The 19,344-nt window shown below is 45.4% G+C and overlaps 1 protein-coding gene across 1 annotated transcript in view; it reads left to right on the forward strand.

The window, feature by feature from the left end:
* LOC119011803 (retinal-specific phospholipid-transporting ATPase ABCA4-like) overlaps window positions 1-19,344 on the forward strand; it is a 35,829-nt gene that overhangs the window by 10,444 nt on the left and 6,041 nt on the right. The window contains exons 10-40 of the mRNA XM_037085179.1: window positions 267-383; window positions 1,660-1,857; window positions 4,162-4,367; window positions 5,280-5,456; window positions 5,782-6,004; window positions 6,218-6,439; window positions 6,668-6,872; window positions 6,963-7,055; window positions 8,231-8,437; window positions 9,333-9,510; window positions 9,769-9,900; window positions 10,068-10,207; window positions 10,293-10,430; window positions 10,768-10,949; window positions 11,117-11,222; window positions 11,601-11,806; window positions 12,248-12,302; window positions 12,530-12,577; window positions 13,306-13,478; window positions 13,584-13,708; window positions 13,814-13,912; window positions 14,274-14,555; window positions 14,776-14,808; window positions 14,913-15,018; window positions 15,110-15,184; window positions 15,460-15,629; window positions 15,977-16,154; window positions 16,251-16,366; window positions 16,473-16,620; window positions 18,761-18,884; window positions 19,040-19,169. Coding sequence (XP_036941074.1) covers window positions 267-383; window positions 1,660-1,857; window positions 4,162-4,367; window positions 5,280-5,456; window positions 5,782-6,004; window positions 6,218-6,439; window positions 6,668-6,872; window positions 6,963-7,055; window positions 8,231-8,437; window positions 9,333-9,510; window positions 9,769-9,900; window positions 10,068-10,207; window positions 10,293-10,430; window positions 10,768-10,949; window positions 11,117-11,222; window positions 11,601-11,806; window positions 12,248-12,302; window positions 12,530-12,577; window positions 13,306-13,478; window positions 13,584-13,708; window positions 13,814-13,912; window positions 14,274-14,555; window positions 14,776-14,808; window positions 14,913-15,018; window positions 15,110-15,184; window positions 15,460-15,629; window positions 15,977-16,154; window positions 16,251-16,366; window positions 16,473-16,620; window positions 18,761-18,884; window positions 19,040-19,169 — 4,592 coding nt within the window. The remainder of the gene's footprint in view (window positions 1-266; window positions 384-1,659; window positions 1,858-4,161; window positions 4,368-5,279; window positions 5,457-5,781; window positions 6,005-6,217; window positions 6,440-6,667; window positions 6,873-6,962; window positions 7,056-8,230; window positions 8,438-9,332; window positions 9,511-9,768; window positions 9,901-10,067; window positions 10,208-10,292; window positions 10,431-10,767; window positions 10,950-11,116; window positions 11,223-11,600; window positions 11,807-12,247; window positions 12,303-12,529; window positions 12,578-13,305; window positions 13,479-13,583; window positions 13,709-13,813; window positions 13,913-14,273; window positions 14,556-14,775; window positions 14,809-14,912; window positions 15,019-15,109; window positions 15,185-15,459; window positions 15,630-15,976; window positions 16,155-16,250; window positions 16,367-16,472; window positions 16,621-18,760; window positions 18,885-19,039; window positions 19,170-19,344) is intronic.

Here is a 19,344-nt window from a genome sequence, read left to right on the forward strand (position 1 = left end):
TTTGTTTTTAATGAGATTTAAGCAATCTGCTCCTGACAAGAGAACGAGCTAATGTGACTGTGCACCCTGTTGCTGTGTGATGAGCTCAGATGAAATGAAATGTTCAGGTGGCTCGTCCGACTCCGTTTGTGCACAGTCGAATAAATCAGCATCAGGTGATATTAATGTTGTTAGCATGTGATTGTTCTTCCTCACTGCTGACAGATGTCTGAATTTTACTCCAGTGTGTGCTGGCTTGATATAGTGTTTATTTGTGCGCGCTGCAGGCCAACACAACATTCGAGGAGCTGGAGAGGCTGCAGAACATGGCTAAGGCCTGGGAGGAGTTGGGACCTCAGCTCTGGGCTTTCTTCCAAAACAGTGTCCAGATGAACATGATCAGGGTATGAAAAACTGCACACACACACACACACACACACACACACACACACACACACACACACACACACACAGATACAGTCACACCTGCACACAATCTCGAACACACGCTCATTTCAAATGAGTTTTGATGGACTGTGCTGCCCTACAATGACTAACTGCTGCAACTACGCTAACAATGAAACTGAGAAAAAAGGCTCGTAAGTCGCCTGTCCAGACAAAATGTGTTACTGGGAGAATGGCAGTTATTTTGGATGTAGTGTAGGTAGGGCAAAGACAAAGTGCAGGAACTTCTTCTTGCCTTCTCTCTGAAATATCTGGATGTTGCTCTATATCTTCTTCCATCATATTGTTATAAAATGTTGTCTGCTTGTTTCAATAGTTGAAATAAATGAGTAATTAAGAAAAAAATCACCCCATCTGCAAGTTATCTTGTGAAGTTTGACCCATTAAGATGGCATGATGTATTTATTTTCATTGTAAAATCTATGTTAGCGGAGCAGAGAGAGGCTCTGAGACGAGGCACTCGAGATCGGGCATAATAAACTCCCATCCTTTGGACTGTTGTGGGACAATCTGACCTGAGACCTTCACAGGGAAAACAGTCCTACAGAGTTACATATAGGCTTGTATATTCAATGGGAGGGATGAGGAAGGTCTCCTTCTTCACGCCACAATACACTGGTGATTCATACATTTAAACTGCTAGAAATTGTTACATGGAGCAAGTCAAACTCAAAGCCACAACTTTGACAAACATGCAGTTTGACCTTGACTTGGTATGGTCACAGTGAAGAATTTGGGAAGATATTTTTTTTTCCTCTGAGAACAGCTTGTTTATTCAGTGACAGAAAAGATAAATGTTTCTAAGTTTGTATTGTTACCTCATTCATATTGTAAATGATATAATTCTGAGTTAAAATTTCTTACATAGTGCTCCTTAAAAAGAGCGACCCTCCCCGAGCCCTAAACAGAAGTCAGCAGACAAACTGTCCAGCTAGCTCGTCTCTCGCCACGTTCACTGACTCACCCTGATAGGATGTAGTTATTTGCCAGCAGCCGCGTTCAGTGAATCAGCATTCAGTTTGATCATGCAGTCCGCTCAAACTTGTGCTGAATTGAAAAAAAAAAGTGAAAAGTTGAAAAAGTGAATTATGCAGATGACTTGGAACCCAAAGTTTGTTGGCACAGTGACTTAAGGGCATTTTTCACATTCCAGTTAGCCAAATAAATGGTGCTTGTTCTTGCACATGCAACATGTTTACGTCCCAACCCCTGCAGGACACCCTGAGAAACCCAACAGTGATGGACTTCGTTGACAGCAGTCTGGGAGACGCCAACTTCACCACCAAAGACATTCTTAACTTCCTGTACAATGGTGCGGAGGAGCAGAGGGAGCCGGGCATGCCCAAGTTTGACTGGAGGAACATTTTCAACATCACAGACGAGCTCATACGCATGTTCAACAAGTACGGAGAGGTGAGGAACACAAGATGGTCTGTCTGTTTATCTTCCCCCTGATGATGAAGAATATGCCCGTTCTTCCTCTTTGCTTTTTTTTTCTTCGTCTGTGCCTCAGTCACATTCCCAGGATGAGGTGTTCAAGCCTTTTTGTCACGCCGGCTCACAGGCCTCCAGACAGGTGCATCAGTCTTCCAGGTCTGCTCCCAGGAGATTGCAGCCAGGCCCCTTTGAAACACAGATCAGGCCACTTAGCACGGCTATAGAGCCGCTCTCTCATCCAGTCGGCTGAAAGGTGGGGAGAACAAGCCTCCTGTCACCCCCCTCCTCGGCGTCCATTGTGGACCCCGTGATAAAGTGGAGGGTAGATGGAAGCGAGTCCCCCCCCAATGAGCTCAATGCTGTTTTAGTGCACGGCCCCGCATTGAAGCAGACCCTTGCGCTTGCGAAATAAAAGAGGGGCAAATCACTCTATCCATCCTTCACGCCTTCCCCTCGTCTAAATTTAAAGGGGGGGGCAGGGAGCCCTATCAGTGCAGGCATCTCAATCTGTCCTTTGTGTCCCGAGTTCAGCGTCGAGACCTTCCAGAGCCGCACAAACAAACCCCACGCGGTTCAGCCAATTAGGTATAGCTGTCAGCTAGCATTGGGCCATAGGATAACTGCCGCAGGTCCTCTCACTCCGTCAGGGGCTTGTTTCTCACACTGAAGTCTCACTGGAACATGTGTATCAGCGAGGCTCTTTCTTCTCGGCCCATCTCCGAGCGAACATGATTGTGTCTTGGATGTATGGGCCCGTAAAAGATGAATGGGAAGTGGTCCCTTTGAGAGATCCCGGGGTATTGTACAGTAACGTGAATGGAGACATTAGACATGGTGTACACAGGGGTGTGTGGGGGGGTTAGAGAGCAATGTGTGTGTGTGTGTGTGTGTGTGTGTGTGGGGTGGGAGTTTCACATGGTAATTACGCGTGTTTCATGGAACGGGAGTGCGTGTTCGTGTGTGTGTGTGTGAGAAAAATGTGGCAGTGTGTGAGAGAGTGTCAGTAGTTTGTGTGTAGGTGCACATTCAAGTACATGTGTGTTTGTTTCTGCATGTATGAACGCGCGTATTTGCTTTTCTGCGCGTGTGTGTGTGTCTCACAGCAGAACGAATGCAGTGGCTCAGATTTTCCCATGACACCAGATCCCCTCAGTGAATGATGGTTCTGCTAAGACACAAATATGGATTTAGCTGTAGACTCAAAATGATACTGTTTCATGACCTTATGCTTCCAGTTTGAGGAATTTAACCATATTTAACCATATTTTCTGCAAAACCCGCATCAATTAGTGTTACTGTGACATAAGCTGATTTTGTTTTGGACCTGATGACTGTGCAAGTGTTTCCCTTTGCATACTGGATATTAACATAGTGTGTGTTAAAACACAATGAAAGCAGAGATAACAGAGAAAATAAAGAACAAAATATCTCTGCAAGTCTAATGAAATGGGAGAGAGATTCGAAATTTAGGGGCAACCGCCGCAAAAGCATGGTCTCCTTTACTGAGCCACCAGCGAACCCAGAAGGACCCGTAAGTGAAGTTGGATTCTGAGCTTGACAGGGAGCCAGTGGAGGGCAATCAGAATAGATGTCAGACATGAGACAGTTTAACATGTTTATATACTTTTGGCAATGTTTAATTATTATTACTCAAACAAGCATTCATCTAAGAAATTGAATGAAATCGTCTAGAATAAGACTAAAATGTGGATTTAGTGAGTGAAACTTCAGTCAAAGTAATATGTTAACAGAATTCAAGTCACATTTTTGGCCCTTATATTGGTCATAACACAAGCCTGATTACAAAAAAGGTCAGGATGCTGTGTGAAACATTGACTAAAACAAATCATTTGCAAATGAACAGTTTTACGAAGTGTTCCTGAGCCATGTAGTAATCTCCTTCATACAATCGTCGCTTGTGAACGACTGAGCTTTTTTCGAGGATGGCCCCTTCGTACCTAATCATGATTGAACAAATTCACAATAAGCATATATCTACAAAGAATAGTTGATGAGGTCAAACAGTAAAGATGTTGTTTCTGTGCTGAGCATATGTCAGAGAGCTTTGGCAAAGTATCACATTCAGTTCTGTTTCACACAGCGTCCCAACTCTTTTGGAATCAGGGCTGTAGCAGCATGCTTTGGACACATTTCAGGGTCCGGACCATCTAATACTCCACCTGGCAGCTGTTTCCACATAGAGCAAATGCCTCCACCTGCACCGAAGCCAGCACACTGTCGAGTTAGCTCAACATCAAACGACTTCCCCTCTGTTTTTAGTGCATCAATCTGGATAAGTTTGTGGCTTACACGGATGAGTCCATGATGACCCGTCAGGCCTTGTACCTGCTGGAGGAGAACAAGTTTTGGGCCGGTGTGGTCTTCACGGACATGTATCCCTGGACCACGAGCGTGCCTCCGCATGTCAAGTACAAGATCCGCATGGACATAGACGCCGTGGAGCGGACCAACAAGATCAAGGACAGGTCGGTAACAGCGGGGTCTACTTTTGACTGTTCATCAGAAGTTGTTTCTGTTGTTAATTTTTTTTTCTTCCCCTATCTGATTAAATGTGATCTGAGCTAAGAACTGAGATTTATTTTGCAACACATACTGATCCCCAGTCCTTAAAGGGCCATGGTCTCCAAAGCACCCCGGGGAGCTAATTTATTGCCCAAAGAAATTAGGCTATAAACGTTTTATTAGCAGAAGAAAAAGGCTAATCACAGGTACTTTCCAGTGGAATTCATTGCGGCTAACTGCTACGCGTACCCACAGGGGTTAAGAAGGATCCAACCGGTAGCGTTTGGACTACCAAGTCACCCTGACAACCCACCTCTCCTTCATTTTTCCATGTTGTTACTGCCATATTAATGAGGCAATTTATATGGATTTGTCACATTCCTCAGAGGAGGACAAGAAAAACCTCTCAAGCTGGCCTCAATGTGTTTTCTAAAGTCTCTCAGTTTGTTCCATATTAACTCTGTACCTGCTCTTTCATGCTCCCATGTGAGGCTTTCACATGCATTTTCCCTTCCCTTTGATCCTCCATTCATAAACAGACAGTATGTCAATAGCTCCAGGGGCAAACAAGTAGTTTCTGCTGTTTGAAGCGCACCAGCAGGCTGTAATAGACGCAGTGGGAGTGCAGCCTCTATACAATTGAATAATCAGATTGTAAGAAGGCTTTGCCTCCGACTTATCCGCTTAAGTAAAAGCAGCGTACATGCGGTCTGTGTGTGGCTTTGGAGACTCGGGATGTTTTCATTATGACAATGTTTTGACTGCAGACTGCGACTGAGATTTTTTCAAATACTTATACAAACTGTTATTGTTGGTCTTATAGCTGTTTTAGAGCCAATAGCTGTAATCCTGTCACTCTCTGCGTCCCCTCTCAGGTACTGGGACCCCGGCCCCAGAGCGGACCCCATGGAGGACCAGAGGTACATCTGGGGAGGCTTCGCCTACCTGCAGGACATGATCGAACATGGCATCATCAAGCTTCACACGGGCAACGACTGGCCGCTCGGGGTCTACATCCAGCAGATGCCATATCCGTGCTATGTAGATGACCTGTGAGTAAACGTGTGATGGGTCAGATGTCTTGGGTTAGTGGGGTCAATAGCACCCTACATTGAAGTTGTTATTTTTTAATGTGACCACTGGGTGGCACCAAAGAGTGAATTTTTCAAATTCACACTGCAGCTTTAAGTTTCCTTCATTAATCCTGCTTTTTCAAAGAGACCTGCAGCAACTGAAATAATTCAGTTTAAGCTTCATGTGTATTTACTGAGAGAACAACAGCAGATGGGCCCCATGAGGTTTCTCACTTTGGTTTTTGGGGGTCCTATCCATACTCACCCTCCTCTTCTCCCTCTCCACTCCTCTCCTCTCCTCCAGCTTCATGATCACACTGAACCGCTGCTTCCCCCTCTTCATGGTGCTGGCCTGGATCTACTCCGTGTCCATGACTGTGAAGAGCATTGTGCTGGAGAAAGAGCTGCGCCTCAAGGAGACTCTCAAAGCCATGGGGGTCGACAACGGGGTCATCTGGTACACGTGTTTCATCGACAGCTTCATCATGATGACGGTGAGCACGGCGCTGCTCACCTTCATCATCATGGTGAGTGGGACAGGGATGGATGACGTGGACATGGTGATGGACTCGGGTCAAATTTTATGGCATGTAATGGTGCCCTCTTGTGGAGGATTTTGAAAAGAGATTTCTTTTTTTAATTTGTCCTGTTCAGCCACTGGTTGCACTGGCTCTTTGTCTGTGTACTGAAAACCTCCATATAATCACACACTATATGAATATCTGTCTCTTTTCTCTCAGGGAGGGAAAGTGCTGAATTACAGCAACCCCATCCTCGTCTTCTTATTCCTGCTGACTTTCACCGTGGCCACCATCATGCAGTGTTTCCTGATGAGCGTGTTCTTCAACAAGGCCAACCTGGCAGCCGCCTGCAGCGGCATCATCTACTTCACCCTCTATCTGCCGCACGTCCTCTGCTTTGCCTGGCAGGATCGCATCACCAAGGGCATGAAGATGTCTGCCGTATGTGAATCTTTTGTGTAACACATTTTTAAATGCATATATGCTGCTCAAGGATGGGCATGGTGAGTTTAGGGAGTTTTTATCCAATCCAGACATCAAGAAACATAATTATCAAATATTATCTCTCACTCTAACTTCTCTCAGTTTGGAAGTGAGATTTATGCTCGTAATTATTCAGCACCACTTGTCATCAAACCAATAATGTATTCACCTCCCCTGTTTCTGTAGAGCCTGTTGTCTCAGGTGGCCTTTGGCTTCGGGACGGAGTACCTGTCCCGGTATGAGGAGCAGGGCTTGGGTCTGCAGTGGGACAACATCCAGACGAGCCCGCTAGAGAAAGACACCTACTCCTTTCTCACCTCCATCTTCATGATGGTGTTCGATGCCATCCTGTACGGCGTCCTGGCCTGGTACCTGGATAATGTCTTCCCAGGTTAGGCCGCTGAAACGCTGCATGGTTAACTTTACACAGGCGCCTCGGGTTTACTGAACTGAGAGCAAATGTCAAATGTCTCCCTCACAGGACAGTATGGCATCGGCCGACCTTTCTACTTCCCGCTGGAGCCCTCATACTGGCAAACTCCTGCACACTCATACACGGACACAGCTGCCCAAGGTCGGTGTCGCTGACTCTAAAATCTCTGACGTGTTTCATAAATTCAGTATCATGTGACTGGTGAGCATATCAAGGGAAAAAACGGCCTCTTCTGTTAGATTACTTTTTTTTTTCGCTGCGTTGTAAAAAGGAGCTTATTGAGGCAGCTGTCTAATCAGTCGTTGATTATGGTGACATTTTATATGCATGCTTCAGCTGCGACTGTGAAGCCTCTGGCTGCCGTTTGTCACTCTGCATCAGAATGTATGACTTGTGATGATTATGATACTCTTCACTGTGGCCGTCCCCCTCTCACTGTAACGACTAATTTATGCTCAACGTTGAATACAGATGTGGATACAGACTGAGGCCTTTCTCCGCACTCTGTGTTCATTTTGTCCGTATTTTGACACATTTCTTGAAAGCTTACAGATACGGACCAACGGAGCAATTCCTCCTGTAGTCGTGGGGAGCAGAGTAGCAGTGTAGCCAGTAGCTCGCGGGAGACGTGGCCTCAGAGGGTTTAATGTGGTCTCTCAGTCAGTTTTGGCAACACATCCATATTCAGCCTCGTCCTCCTCCTCCTCTCCTTCTTCAGGGAGTCATCAGTATTAGTTGGAGGAAATTAGCAGAAAATTAAAAAGTGTTTGTTGTTGTGCATCTGCAACCTTGAATTACTCTCTCCACATCCAGCTGCTCTTGTTTTAATTGATTTGTCTGCTTTAAATTTTGGTTATTTTATTTCTTCTCCATTTCTCTTCTTCTTCTCTCTTCTCCATTACTAATTTGGTCCTCGTTTTCTTTTTTTAAGCCTAGGAGAGAAAAATTGATGTTCAGCCCAATGACTGGAGGTTTGTAGGAGAAGTGAATGGCTGTACTTTTGTTTGGCTCAGATCTGATTGCTTCCAGGACGGCTTTAAATTCCCACTGGAATGTTGTTTTGGTATTTGAAAGGCCAGTGTAAGGTGTAAAATGAGTCGAGACCCCGCACAACGTTTTTCCACTTTGCTCCATCCAGGAACTCATGGAGTACTGAATCCAGCATCTCGGTAGAAGACATTTCAGTAGGGTGCACAGGCTCTGAAACCGGGTCCAACTAAATGACGTTTCTGTCAACCTTCCCTTGGAAGTTAAAAATGACATCAGCTTACAACCTCAGATTTATATGATCGTCTCTCTCAACCTGCTTTCTCCAGATCACGAGATGCCTGAACCAGACAACGTGCAGAAGGACGTGGAGAGCAGCCACGAGCCGGAGATGTACACCTGTAACGGCTCGGGCAGCAAGAAAACCTGCAAGCACCAAAGCAAGCGGGATCGTCTGGAGAGGGAGAGGGAGCTGCTGACGCGACAACAGGAAAGTCCCAACCAGCAGGAGGAGGCTCAGGACTCGGGGGCTGAAGGTGAGGACACAGATACAGAAGAGAAACCCTGGAGACAGCCTGGACTCTATGTAAGGCCGACTGGAGATGGAGACTGCAACACTGCGTGTGAGGAATGCACTGAGTACATCTGGTGGACAGGAAGGGTAACACACCACACCTGGATGTGCAAGACAGCAAGACAGCCGGGAATTCTACTGTTACATTTACAGTATTGTTGCAAATGTCTGCTGTTGGGTCTGATATGTGTAAAAGGAAGTCTCTCGGATCGAACATTGCTAATGCTGGTTGAACCTGGCTTCAGATGAGTTCAGGAAAGGAAGCAAACCGTACACTTGATATTTGGCATGTGGCGTTCTAAGAATGTGAAATACCCCATGGATCCATGCACTACAGTTTTCTTTTTCTTAACTGTTATATACTGTTATAGAGCAAATCTGTTGCGCAATCCACAGTGTGATCGGATTCTATCAAGGTCCCTGTAAATAAGCATTAATTAATAGTTAACATTACTGTGTTTTAATAAGATGATATAAGTGTTCATAATAGCATCATAACCACATTTATTGTTAGATTATAAGACATGTAGAAGCGCTTGTTAACACTTGAGTGCTTATGGACATTTCTTCTTTTTAGCATCACAAACAAATGTATTGAATTTGACTAATTTGACTTTTATATTATTGTTACAGATTATTCATACTTTATAATGCATTTATTAGCAGTGAACTGTGCTGTACCGGGTCTGAATAAAAAATAATACCTTGTTGAGGTTGATAAATCATTTATCAGGCACATATTAACAGTAAACAAATATTTTTTGCATCTGCATGCGGGATCTAGAATGAACACTATGCTGTCAAGGCTGATAAAAAGTAAAAACTTTTTGCAGCATTAACGTCCTTTTCTCATGCAGGTCAGTTGTTCTATGAGGGTGACCCGCTGGGCCTGGTGCTGGGGGTGCAGATCGAGGACCTGGTGAAGGTGTTCGACGGGAACTCTCGTCCGGCTGTCAACTGCCTCAACATCAATTTCTACGAGGGCCAGATCACGTCCTTCTTGGGGCACAACGGGGCCGGAAAAACCACCACCATGTGAGCTGGCTACTAAATCTCTGTGATTATGAGGTGGAGTCAAGTAAAAGGCTCCGTCTCAAAAGACGCGAAGGGATTTTCATTTTTTCATTTTGAGAAGTATCTATCAAAATAACCTTTAAAAAACATCCTCTCTGCAGGTGAGGATCCCCCTGCAGTAGTTTTCCCATTTGAATCCCTTCCTGTGGATCCTTTGTGAGATCGCAGCACAGAGTCGGCACCTCCTGTGTGATGGTATTGTATGTTGTTCTGCTCCAGGTCCATCCTGACCGGCCTGTTCCCGCCTACGTCTGGCACGGCCTACATTTATGGAAGAGACATTCGGACTGACATGGACATCATCCGCTCCTCCATGGGGATGTGCCCTCAGTACAACATCCTCTTCAAACAGTGAGTTACATGACCGATTTTGCCGACAGGACTTTGATTGCAGTTGCTGGAAGCCAGATGGACTGATTTACTTCAGCATCCACGCAGGCAAACAGCTGTCAACAGCAACGATTTCACACTCCGCCTCTGTAAACTTCTTCCTAACTGCTGCCCTGTGCTTGTTCCAGTCTCACAGTGGAGGAGCACATCCTGTTCTACTCGCTGCTGAAGGGCCGCACTCAGGCGGAGGCGGAGAGGGAGGTTGAGGACATGCTGGTGGACCTCGGGCTGCCACACAAGAGAGACGACGAGGCGCAGAACCTCTCAGGTCGACCACTCGTTCCGCCGAGAATTTGATTCACTCCTACGTCGTTGTCTCTGCTCTGATCGGCTCCCTCTCGCACGCCCTACAGGTGGTATGCAGAGGAAACTGTCAGTTGCCATGGCGTTTGTTGGTGGGTCGAAGGTCGTGATCCTGGACGAGCCCACATCTGGAGTGGACCCCTATTCCAGGCGATCCATCTGGGACCTCCTACTGAAATACAGAGCTGGTAAAAGTGTCTCATTTAGCACATTAAGATCCTTGTTTTAGCCCTCCAGGTCCTTTTTACTGCTACAGTGAACGCGCTCAAGAATGAAACCAAATCCTTGGCAGCATTGCAGCTCTCCTGAGGCGCTTGAATTAAGTAGGGAGCTGATCAAACGGAAAAATTCAGCTACACCACTACAACAAAAGCCAAGGTTGAAGTCATAAAATCAATAATCTGCTGGCAAAGACGCGCAAAAGTTTGCGATAACTTCTCTTGTTCATCCACGTTGTGCTAAAAATGTTCCTTGGATTCTGATGTCGGTGAAGGCACTTCACTAAAAGTTGGACCCTCCTTGCAGGCCGGACAGTGATTCTGTCCACTCATCACATGGACGAGGCCGACCTGCTGAGCGACCGCATCGCCATCATCTCCAAAGGGCAGCTGCACTGCTGCGGATCCCCCCTCTTCCTCAAGAACTGTTTCGGGGTCGGTTTCTATTTGACGCTCGTGCGCCGGATGAGGGATGTCAGGAAAAAGGAGGTGAGGGTTCAGCTCATAATGTGTGTTATCTGTTTCCCTTCCGTTTTCAAACAGACACTCGAAAGAGAGTGCCTACTTTTCTTCCAGCAAAGTTTTCCCTTTTTTTTTCCGGGAGGATTTTTTTCAAACTGTGAAAAGCGTTCTCTCGTCTCCTCTGTTTCCCGTAGAATGACTGCGACTGTGCCTCCGACTGCTCCTGTTCCTGCTCCATCTGCACCAAATACAAAGACCAGTCTCAGAACCAGCTGCAGCACCTAGACAGAGTTCTGGAGGGTAAGTTTATATTTTTTTTGTTTTACTGTAGCTGCATACTCATGAGCTGCTCCTGCTCTGCTCTCTGTGTGCATGCGTTCTCCTCTTGTGACCCTCGTTCACCCTTTTTAAAGAATAGTAGTACAAACCTTAATGTGTGTGTGTGTGTGTGTGTGCGTGTGAGCTGTAGGGGTGTGTGTAGGGGTGTGTTCTCCTCCTCAATCCGCCTGAGGACACTTGAGAAGCAACAATTCAGGCGGAACTTTACTATAACGGTGTTTGTTTTTTGTTTTTGGCACGATTAGCAGTTTCCCTTCCCTTTGTCCTCTGCTCGGTTTCTGCTATTTTTAGGAACGCGTTAACTCTCCATAAATGATCATCTTCTGCTCTCCTCTCAAGGGGATATCGACAGCATCACTAGCCTCATCCACCACCACGTCCCCGAAGCCAAGCTGATCGAGACGATCGGCCAGGAGCTGACCTACCTGCTGCCCAATAAGGGCTTCAAACACCGAGCGTACGCCAGCCTGTTCAGGGAGCTGGAGGAGACGCTCGCTGACATGGGCCTCAGCAGCTTCGGCATCTCTGATACGTCACTGGAGGAGGTAGGGACGTCACCTGACATCACCGGCGATACGTGTCGGGGGTTTAATGATGCGTTTACACTCCGTGAGAGAGATGGTAAAGAAGAGCTTCCAGAACGTGTCAGCTTTCTGGCTATTTTATGGCTTTTCAAGTATTAAGCTTCGCAAAGGTCCAAAGCATAGAGTACGCAGGATTCTTTTGTTTTTCCACCATCAAACAGTGAAGCTGATCAAGATGTGTATGTGGAAACAAACAAACCAAAAAAAAGGTCAGATTTTTGCAGTAGTTTAAGAAAAGTTTGTTTTTTGGACTCAGTTATAGACAATTATGTTGATAAGTCTGTAAGTGATGACAGAATCTCCCCTGTTGAATTCTTATTATGTTTTTTAGTTAATAAAGCCAAACTTAAAGGAAGGACTTATATGTTTGAGGCCTGAAAGTTCCTCTTTTTCTCTCTCCAGATATTCATAAAGGTCACTGCGGACGGAGAAGCAGCGAATAATGCCACCACTCCTGGTAAATGCCGCCGCTGATATTCCACATGGCCTTTCCCTGGAATTGAGTTTGTGACCCGTTGCCCCGTCTCTCTGCCGTGTTGTTAATCCATTTACCTCAGACCTGTTTTTGTTATGCTGCTGTTGTTGTGTGTGTCACTTTCCTATCTCCAGCACTTTGTGCGGTGCGTCGTGTGTCAGTTTTTAACCCCTTTAGTCTGTGTCTCACCTGTGTGTTCCCACCTCTAGAACAGTGGATGTTGCAGCGGAGACAATGCGACAAAGTTGGCGATGAAGGTCAGAGCCTCGGGAGCAAAAGATTTTGACGCTTTTTTTTGTTGCTGAATGCGCTTGACATGGGCCAATCAGCATGTGCAAGAACTGCTGTTATTCTGTGTCAGTTAATTTTGACTAAGTTTGTAGGAAATCACGTCGCATGTGGGCAATTAGAATATTATCGAAAGCAGTGGTTCTCAGATTGTGGGTGGGCTGCTTCATTAGGCAAATCAACTAAAACAAAAACAGTTTGAGACCTTTATTTCACAACAATTCACCTTGGATCCTGTTTAATTAATTGCTTCCCCTTTCACAAAAATTGTGGGCTGAGGGGTACAGACCTTTTTTTGTCTTCTGAAGCAGGTACCCTGAGAACCTCTGCTGTAAAGTGTCATCACTGAAAAGTCCAGAATTCAGACATTTAAATACTTTTTTGTGGTCAGTTTAATGACAATAATTGTGGAAGCTCCAAGCAGTTTAAGTCACCTGTAATCTGGAGTAGACGCTCCGCTTGTACATTTAAAAACAAAGCAGCTATTATGCCGATGTTCCTAGTCTTTAATTGGAAAGCTTCCCCTGTTTTCTCGCTTTTCAACACTGCTTTGCATTCTACCTAATAGTTTTCAGCTGCTGCCCAGGAAAAGCTCAGATGAGTTTAGATTCCTTACCACTGGCTCTCTAGCATATGCTTTCTAAATGTCAATCGTCCACGTGCAGTAATTTAGTGCATGTTTTCTCGTTGATTGCAGGACATAATGGCGTGACGGAGACTAACGGGGTTTCCCATGGTGCATCAGACAGCAATGCAGGGAAGGGCTCCCGGCAGGTGAAAGGGGCCACTCTGATCCTGAAGCAGTTCCATGCGCTGCTGGTGAAGAGGTTTCACCACGCCATCAGAAGCCAGAAGGACTTCATGGCACAGGTACAGTTCACATCTTCACAGTCTGGTATTTATTACTTTTACTCTAGAGCAGGATCTGAATACCTCCTCCACCACTGCTTGCTTACTTGTATTTTGGGATTTCAGATTGTCTTTCCTGCCAGTTTTGTCCTCATCGCTCTGATCTTCACCATGATCGTCCCTCCGTTCGGAGAGTATCCGAGTCTGACTCTGACGCCCTGGATGTACGGACAGCAGTTCACCTTCTTCAGGTTAGACCTCAAGACAAACACCTGTGAATTCTATCGCAAGACACGAGCTTTAGATAAAACATCAGTTACTGATTGTATTCTCTACACTTCCTCATCCCAATTTAGTAACGAGCAGCCGTTTGACCCCAAAATGAAACACTTCACGGAGCGCTTACTGCAAACACCAGGCCTGGGGACCCGCTGCATGGATGGAGAACCACTAGGGTAAGTGTGAGGACGGGATGGGACCATTAGACGAGTGCACGTTTATTGGATTTACCGAATTCAAAATGACTGGTGCAGAAATCCTGGAGCATTAAAGCATTTTCAACTCATGCAGAATTTAAAAACGTTCACGTAAAGCTGCAAACATTTCAGCTGATAACCTTAATCTCGCCTGAAAATGACATTTTGAACCTCCAGTGTATTCCACATCATCACATTGAATCATTGAATGCAGGACTTTTGCCTAAATAAAAGATCAGAATACCTCTCCCACCATTGCTGCACATGGTAAAGTCCAGACCTTTTTGTGCTTCCATACTTATTCAATCTCCTTGCTGATTCATTTTACCTCTCCCTCCAGAATGCCCTGCAGTAACAGCACATCCGAGTGGGAGTATCCCGATGTCTCTCCCGTGGTCAGAAACATCTTGCTGAGTCCCGCTTGGACCCAGAGGAACCCTTCTCCTTCCTGCCAGTGCAGCACCAGTAAGAAGCTTACCATGATGCCCATCTGTCCCGCTGGAGCCGGGGGCCTGCCGCCTCGCCAACGAATCGAGGCCACAGGAGACACAATGCTGGACCTGACGGACAGGAACATCTCCGACTACCTGGTTAAAACCTACCCCAGCCTCATCAGAACCAGGTAGCGATGAAAAGAAAAATCCCACAAAACATGTGTTAAATACCTCAAAGGTAACCATAATAAAAGAAAGGTTTGTCACTGAAACTCTTCGAAACTCTGCTCAGAAACGCCTTCAAGCTTTATGATGCTACAACAGGCCATGAATAATTTGTTTGACCACCCTCTTTTCATCTGAATAACTGCCGTCCTGTCTGATTCAATTCTGATTTTCACTTCACAGTTTGAAGAGCAAATACTGGGTGAACGAACAAAGGTGACCATTTGCACTTCACTGCTCTAAGTCTCTTTCTGTCAGTCTGAATCTCCCTCTTTAGTCGACCATGCTGGACGCTGAGTGTACGTATTCTCTGCCCTCAGATATGGAGGTCTGTCGGTGGGAGGACAGCTTCCCATCCTGGACGTCAACCCCAAAGACATCCAGGCTGTTTTCCACCAGCTGGGACGGATGCTCAACATCACGGCGGTGGGTACTCGCTCGCTTGTTTCTGTTCAGGAGAGCCCTCTGTGAGGTCCATTATGTCAGTTTCTCACAATGAGAACTGTTTTTTTCACAGGGTCACTACTCTCGGCTCGCGCTGCGGGAGATCGGTTCTTTCTTACGATACATGGAGAGCGAATTCAACATAAAGGTACGCGCGGGCAGGATACAGATATCGACCCAGCAAGTGGCAGAAATTATCTGCAAACACTCGCCGTTGCTGTTCTGACACCTACCGCTGCAGCTCCTGTTCTTTTATTTGATGAATATTTAATCTACATAGTCTGTTCACATCTCAGAGATGCTGACTAAGTGCTCGGTGTAATAGCTTTCCTTTCAGTTTGTTAACAGTGAGTTAACAATAAGGAAGGTCAGCTCTCAAAGGGTTCGGGAATGGTTTTGATTGACCACGCTCTCCTCTGTCAGGTGTGGTACAACAACAAAGGCTGGCACGCCATGGTGGCCTTCATGAACGTGGCCAACAACGCCATCCTGCGGGCCCTCCTGCCTCCGTCCGCCAAGCCTGTCGAGTTCGGCATCACCGCCATCAACCACCCTCTGAACCTCACCAAAGAGCAGCTGTCAGAAGTCACAGTGTGAGTGCGACCGTTACGTGTATCTAATTTTTCAATACATTGTATTTGTGATAACATGACGTAAGATAACATACATACCAAAGTGTACATTTATAACCGTAAATACAAACTTTAGGCGAGAAAAACTCATTTACATTCAATTAAATCATACATATATCATACAATACATTTTATACTCACAAGTGTCTAGTATATGATTAGTGTTCTGTTGTCTTAAGTTAGTGTTGTAAAAGAAAGGTTTCTTGAATTTAATTCATTTATTTATGTTTTATTTCTGGTACAGTGACTAGCTATGAACCCTGCTGTTTCTACTGATATTTTAACACGTGTTCTGCTTCTTCCCCCAGGTTGACCACTTCAGTCGACGCTGTGGTGGCGATCTGCGTTATTTTCGCCATGTCCTTCATCCCCGCCAGCTTCGTCCTCTACCTCATCCAGGAGCGCGTGACCAAGGCCAAGCACCTGCAGTTTGTCAGCGGGGTCAGCCCTTTAGTGTACTGGGTGGCCAACTTGTTCTGGGACATGGTCAGTCCAGCAGGGTTGAACACAGAGGTTATTACTGTATAATTGTTGTTTCTCTTTCAGACGATTTCTCACGTGAGCGCTTTATTTCTCTCCAAGGTTAACTACTGCCTCAGCACCGCAATGGTGGTCGGCATTTTCATGGCTTTCGACAAAAAGTGTTACACGTCACCTTCCAACCTGCCGGCACTAATAGCCCTGCTTCTGTTATATGGGTGAGGCGTTCTCTCATTTAGTCTGTTAAAAAAAAAACAAAAAAAAAAACCTGACTGGAATTGTTTGTAAAACATTGCTCTCCTCTCTGACTCGGCTCTCTTAAAGGTGGTCGGTGACGCCCATGATGTATCCCATGTCCTACGTATTCAACATCCCCAGCACTGCGTACGTGTCGCTGTCCTGCATCAACCTGTTCATAGGCATCAACAGCAGCGCCATCACCTTCATCCTGGAGCTGTTTGAAAACAATCGGGTGAGTGCGCGCGGATTGTTAAGCACTGCAAGAGAAAAACTCAACACACACCTAAAAAAAATGGATTTCTATTGATTATTCTTTAATTCAACAAATGCAGGTCTTTCATAAGAGGCAGATAAATTGAGGTCAGACTCCCCCATTTCTACACAGTTTAGCTGTGTTGCAGTGCTGGACGTATTGGCTCTATATGCAGAGAATAACTCATACAGTAACAAGCGTTAAGGGGCTGACCGTTGAGAATATTGATTAGTAAATGTGCAAATTAAAACAGTATTGAGTTCTTGAAAGCCTGGAGGTTGTAGAACAAGCAAAATGAGCATTCATTTGGATTCTTGTTTCTGGGTGGTTGAGTCCAATAATCGCTCTTCTTTAGCCTCTCGTGGGTCTTGAACAACTCCCCCAAGGAACGTGTCTGGCTCTTTAGTGGCTGAATATTTCAATATGTTTGCCAGCTATAGCTGCTTACTGTGACTGTCAGCTGAGGAGGAAGCACACAGTAGGTTTATCAGAGCTTTTTAAAAGCTAGAAACAGCTGCATGCCGCACCTGGAAACAGGGTTTTAGGAGATCGGTGAAACTAAACCAAAGCTCATGTACACAGCAAACAGCAGCTATACGGTAGATATAGACACAGACTGATTAACTTTGTGGCGCAGCTGGGGGAGCAGAAGGGCTGACGAGACGAGACAACCATGACAACTGCCACCAGTCACTCTGTCAAGTGTTTAAGCAAACCTGCCACGGTCGGCGTGTGGGATGTGAGTCCTTCAAGAGAAGTAGGTGCAAAAGGGCACAGATGCTGCTGTCATGGTAACAGGTGACTTCCTTCTATGTCAAAAGAAAAATGTTATTATTGCCAGATGCTCCTCTCTCCACCGCACATCTGCACTCCTCGTCTCAGCTCTCACTGATAAATCAGGTAACAGGTGTCTCATGAGAGAACCGTACCGCCGCCGCAGTATTTTTGCGAGGTTATTTCCAAGACTCTGAACTTTGTCGCTGACAGTGAATCATCATGCACTGCTCTGATTATTTGTCTGAGTTTTTACAGACAACTTAAAATCGTTTGTCTTGATGAATATGTGTGCAGCGGCCGGGAGGAAGACTCAGCGTTACTCAGTAGTATCCCGCAGGTGGAACTGGTTAGCAGCAGACAAGCCATCCGTCATGACACACATGACTTGTATAGAGAATTGCAGACCAAACTGGACAGTGATTACTGTACAACGGGAGAAAGTTTAACTTTGTTTATATACGATTCACATCTTTTTTTTCCCCCCCAATTCAAAAGAAAAAAACTGAAGCGTGGAAAAAGCATCTGTAAAATGGTGGTGACATTGTTTTGAGTATCACAACCCTTGCGAAATGACTCGTTGAACTGTATTTGAGCCGTTCTTATTAACAGACTTTGTTATGTCTAGAAGAGCTGCACCATTAAATGATTTTATCCCTATTCAAGATAACCGGCTCAGCCAGCGGAGTTCTCTTGTGCTCTGCGGGAGGCACAGCATGTTAGAATGAATTTTCATACCATGGAAAGTCACAATTGGCTTCAAAATGCTACTGAACAGCTTTCATAGGAACTGATGGGGCTCCGCTGCAAACAATGCGTCCAGATTTTATGTAACGTTCTTGTTTCCCCCTGGGAGTTCAGAGAGCCAGGAGACTTCTGCTGTATATACCACTAACACAGGAGCTTAGATCGGGATGAGTTGGGGCTAGCTGGTTAGCATGCTAACTTCAGTATCATTGCTACACAAATGCACATTTTATTAACACTTTTAGTTTATTTTTCACGTTTTTACCTAAAACTCTGACATAATACTCTTCAAAGTCAGATGAGCCACGTGCTGCACACGTTTTCTGCTTTGAGTGAAGTTTGTTTTTTTTCTTCCATTCTTTACATTTAATTGATAATGAGTAAAAAACCAGCAGCATGCTGGATGTGTGGAGAACACAGAGCCTGGTTGATGATACAGACGCTCAAAATATTTAGAAATTATTCTATTTTGATTTTGTTTATTATTTTAAGGCGTATGTTGGGGTGCTGTATGATGAAGTGCTCTATTCATTCTGCCCTCAAGTGAAATGAAAATGTGTGTGTGTGTGTGTGTGTGTGTGTGTGTGCGCGTTGCCAGTCTCTGCTGATGTTCAATGAGTGGCTGAAGAAAGTCCTGCTGGTGCTGCCTCACTTCTGCCTGGGGCGAGGGCTGATAGACATGGCCATGAACCAGGCTGTTACTGATGTTTACGCCAGATTTGGTAAGCTCTTATCTTTCCACAAGATTTTATAAAAATACCATTTAACATCTACAGATTTATACCATATATTTTGCTTGTTACGAATAGAAAACACTGACTTTGTTCTGACTGAACAAAGGGTTTATTCTCAGTGTAGACTTCCTCTCCGCTTTCAGGTGAAGAGTACATACAGGATCCTTTCCGGTGGGACTTTGTGGGGAAAAACATTGCTTTCATGGCAGTAGAAGGCTTGGTCTACTTTATTCTCAATCTTCTGATCCAGTACCGGTTCTTCTTAGACCACTGGTAAGGAACCGCGCAGTGTAAGAGTTTACATTCACACAATATTTTCCTCTCTGTACACCAGAGCCTTGACTTGATCAGGGAAATACTTCCACCCAGGGTCAGAGCTCATATCTGCACAGTAACAGATAAAGTGCAGCACTGTTGTACCAGCTGCTCCTCCACAGATGATTTCTTG

The sequence above is a fragment of the Acanthopagrus latus genome, chromosome 21, assembly GCF_904848185.1.
Source record: "Acanthopagrus latus isolate v.2019 chromosome 21, fAcaLat1.1, whole genome shotgun sequence".
In the NCBI taxonomy this organism is placed as follows: Eukaryota; Metazoa; Chordata; class Actinopteri; order Spariformes; family Sparidae; genus Acanthopagrus; species Acanthopagrus latus.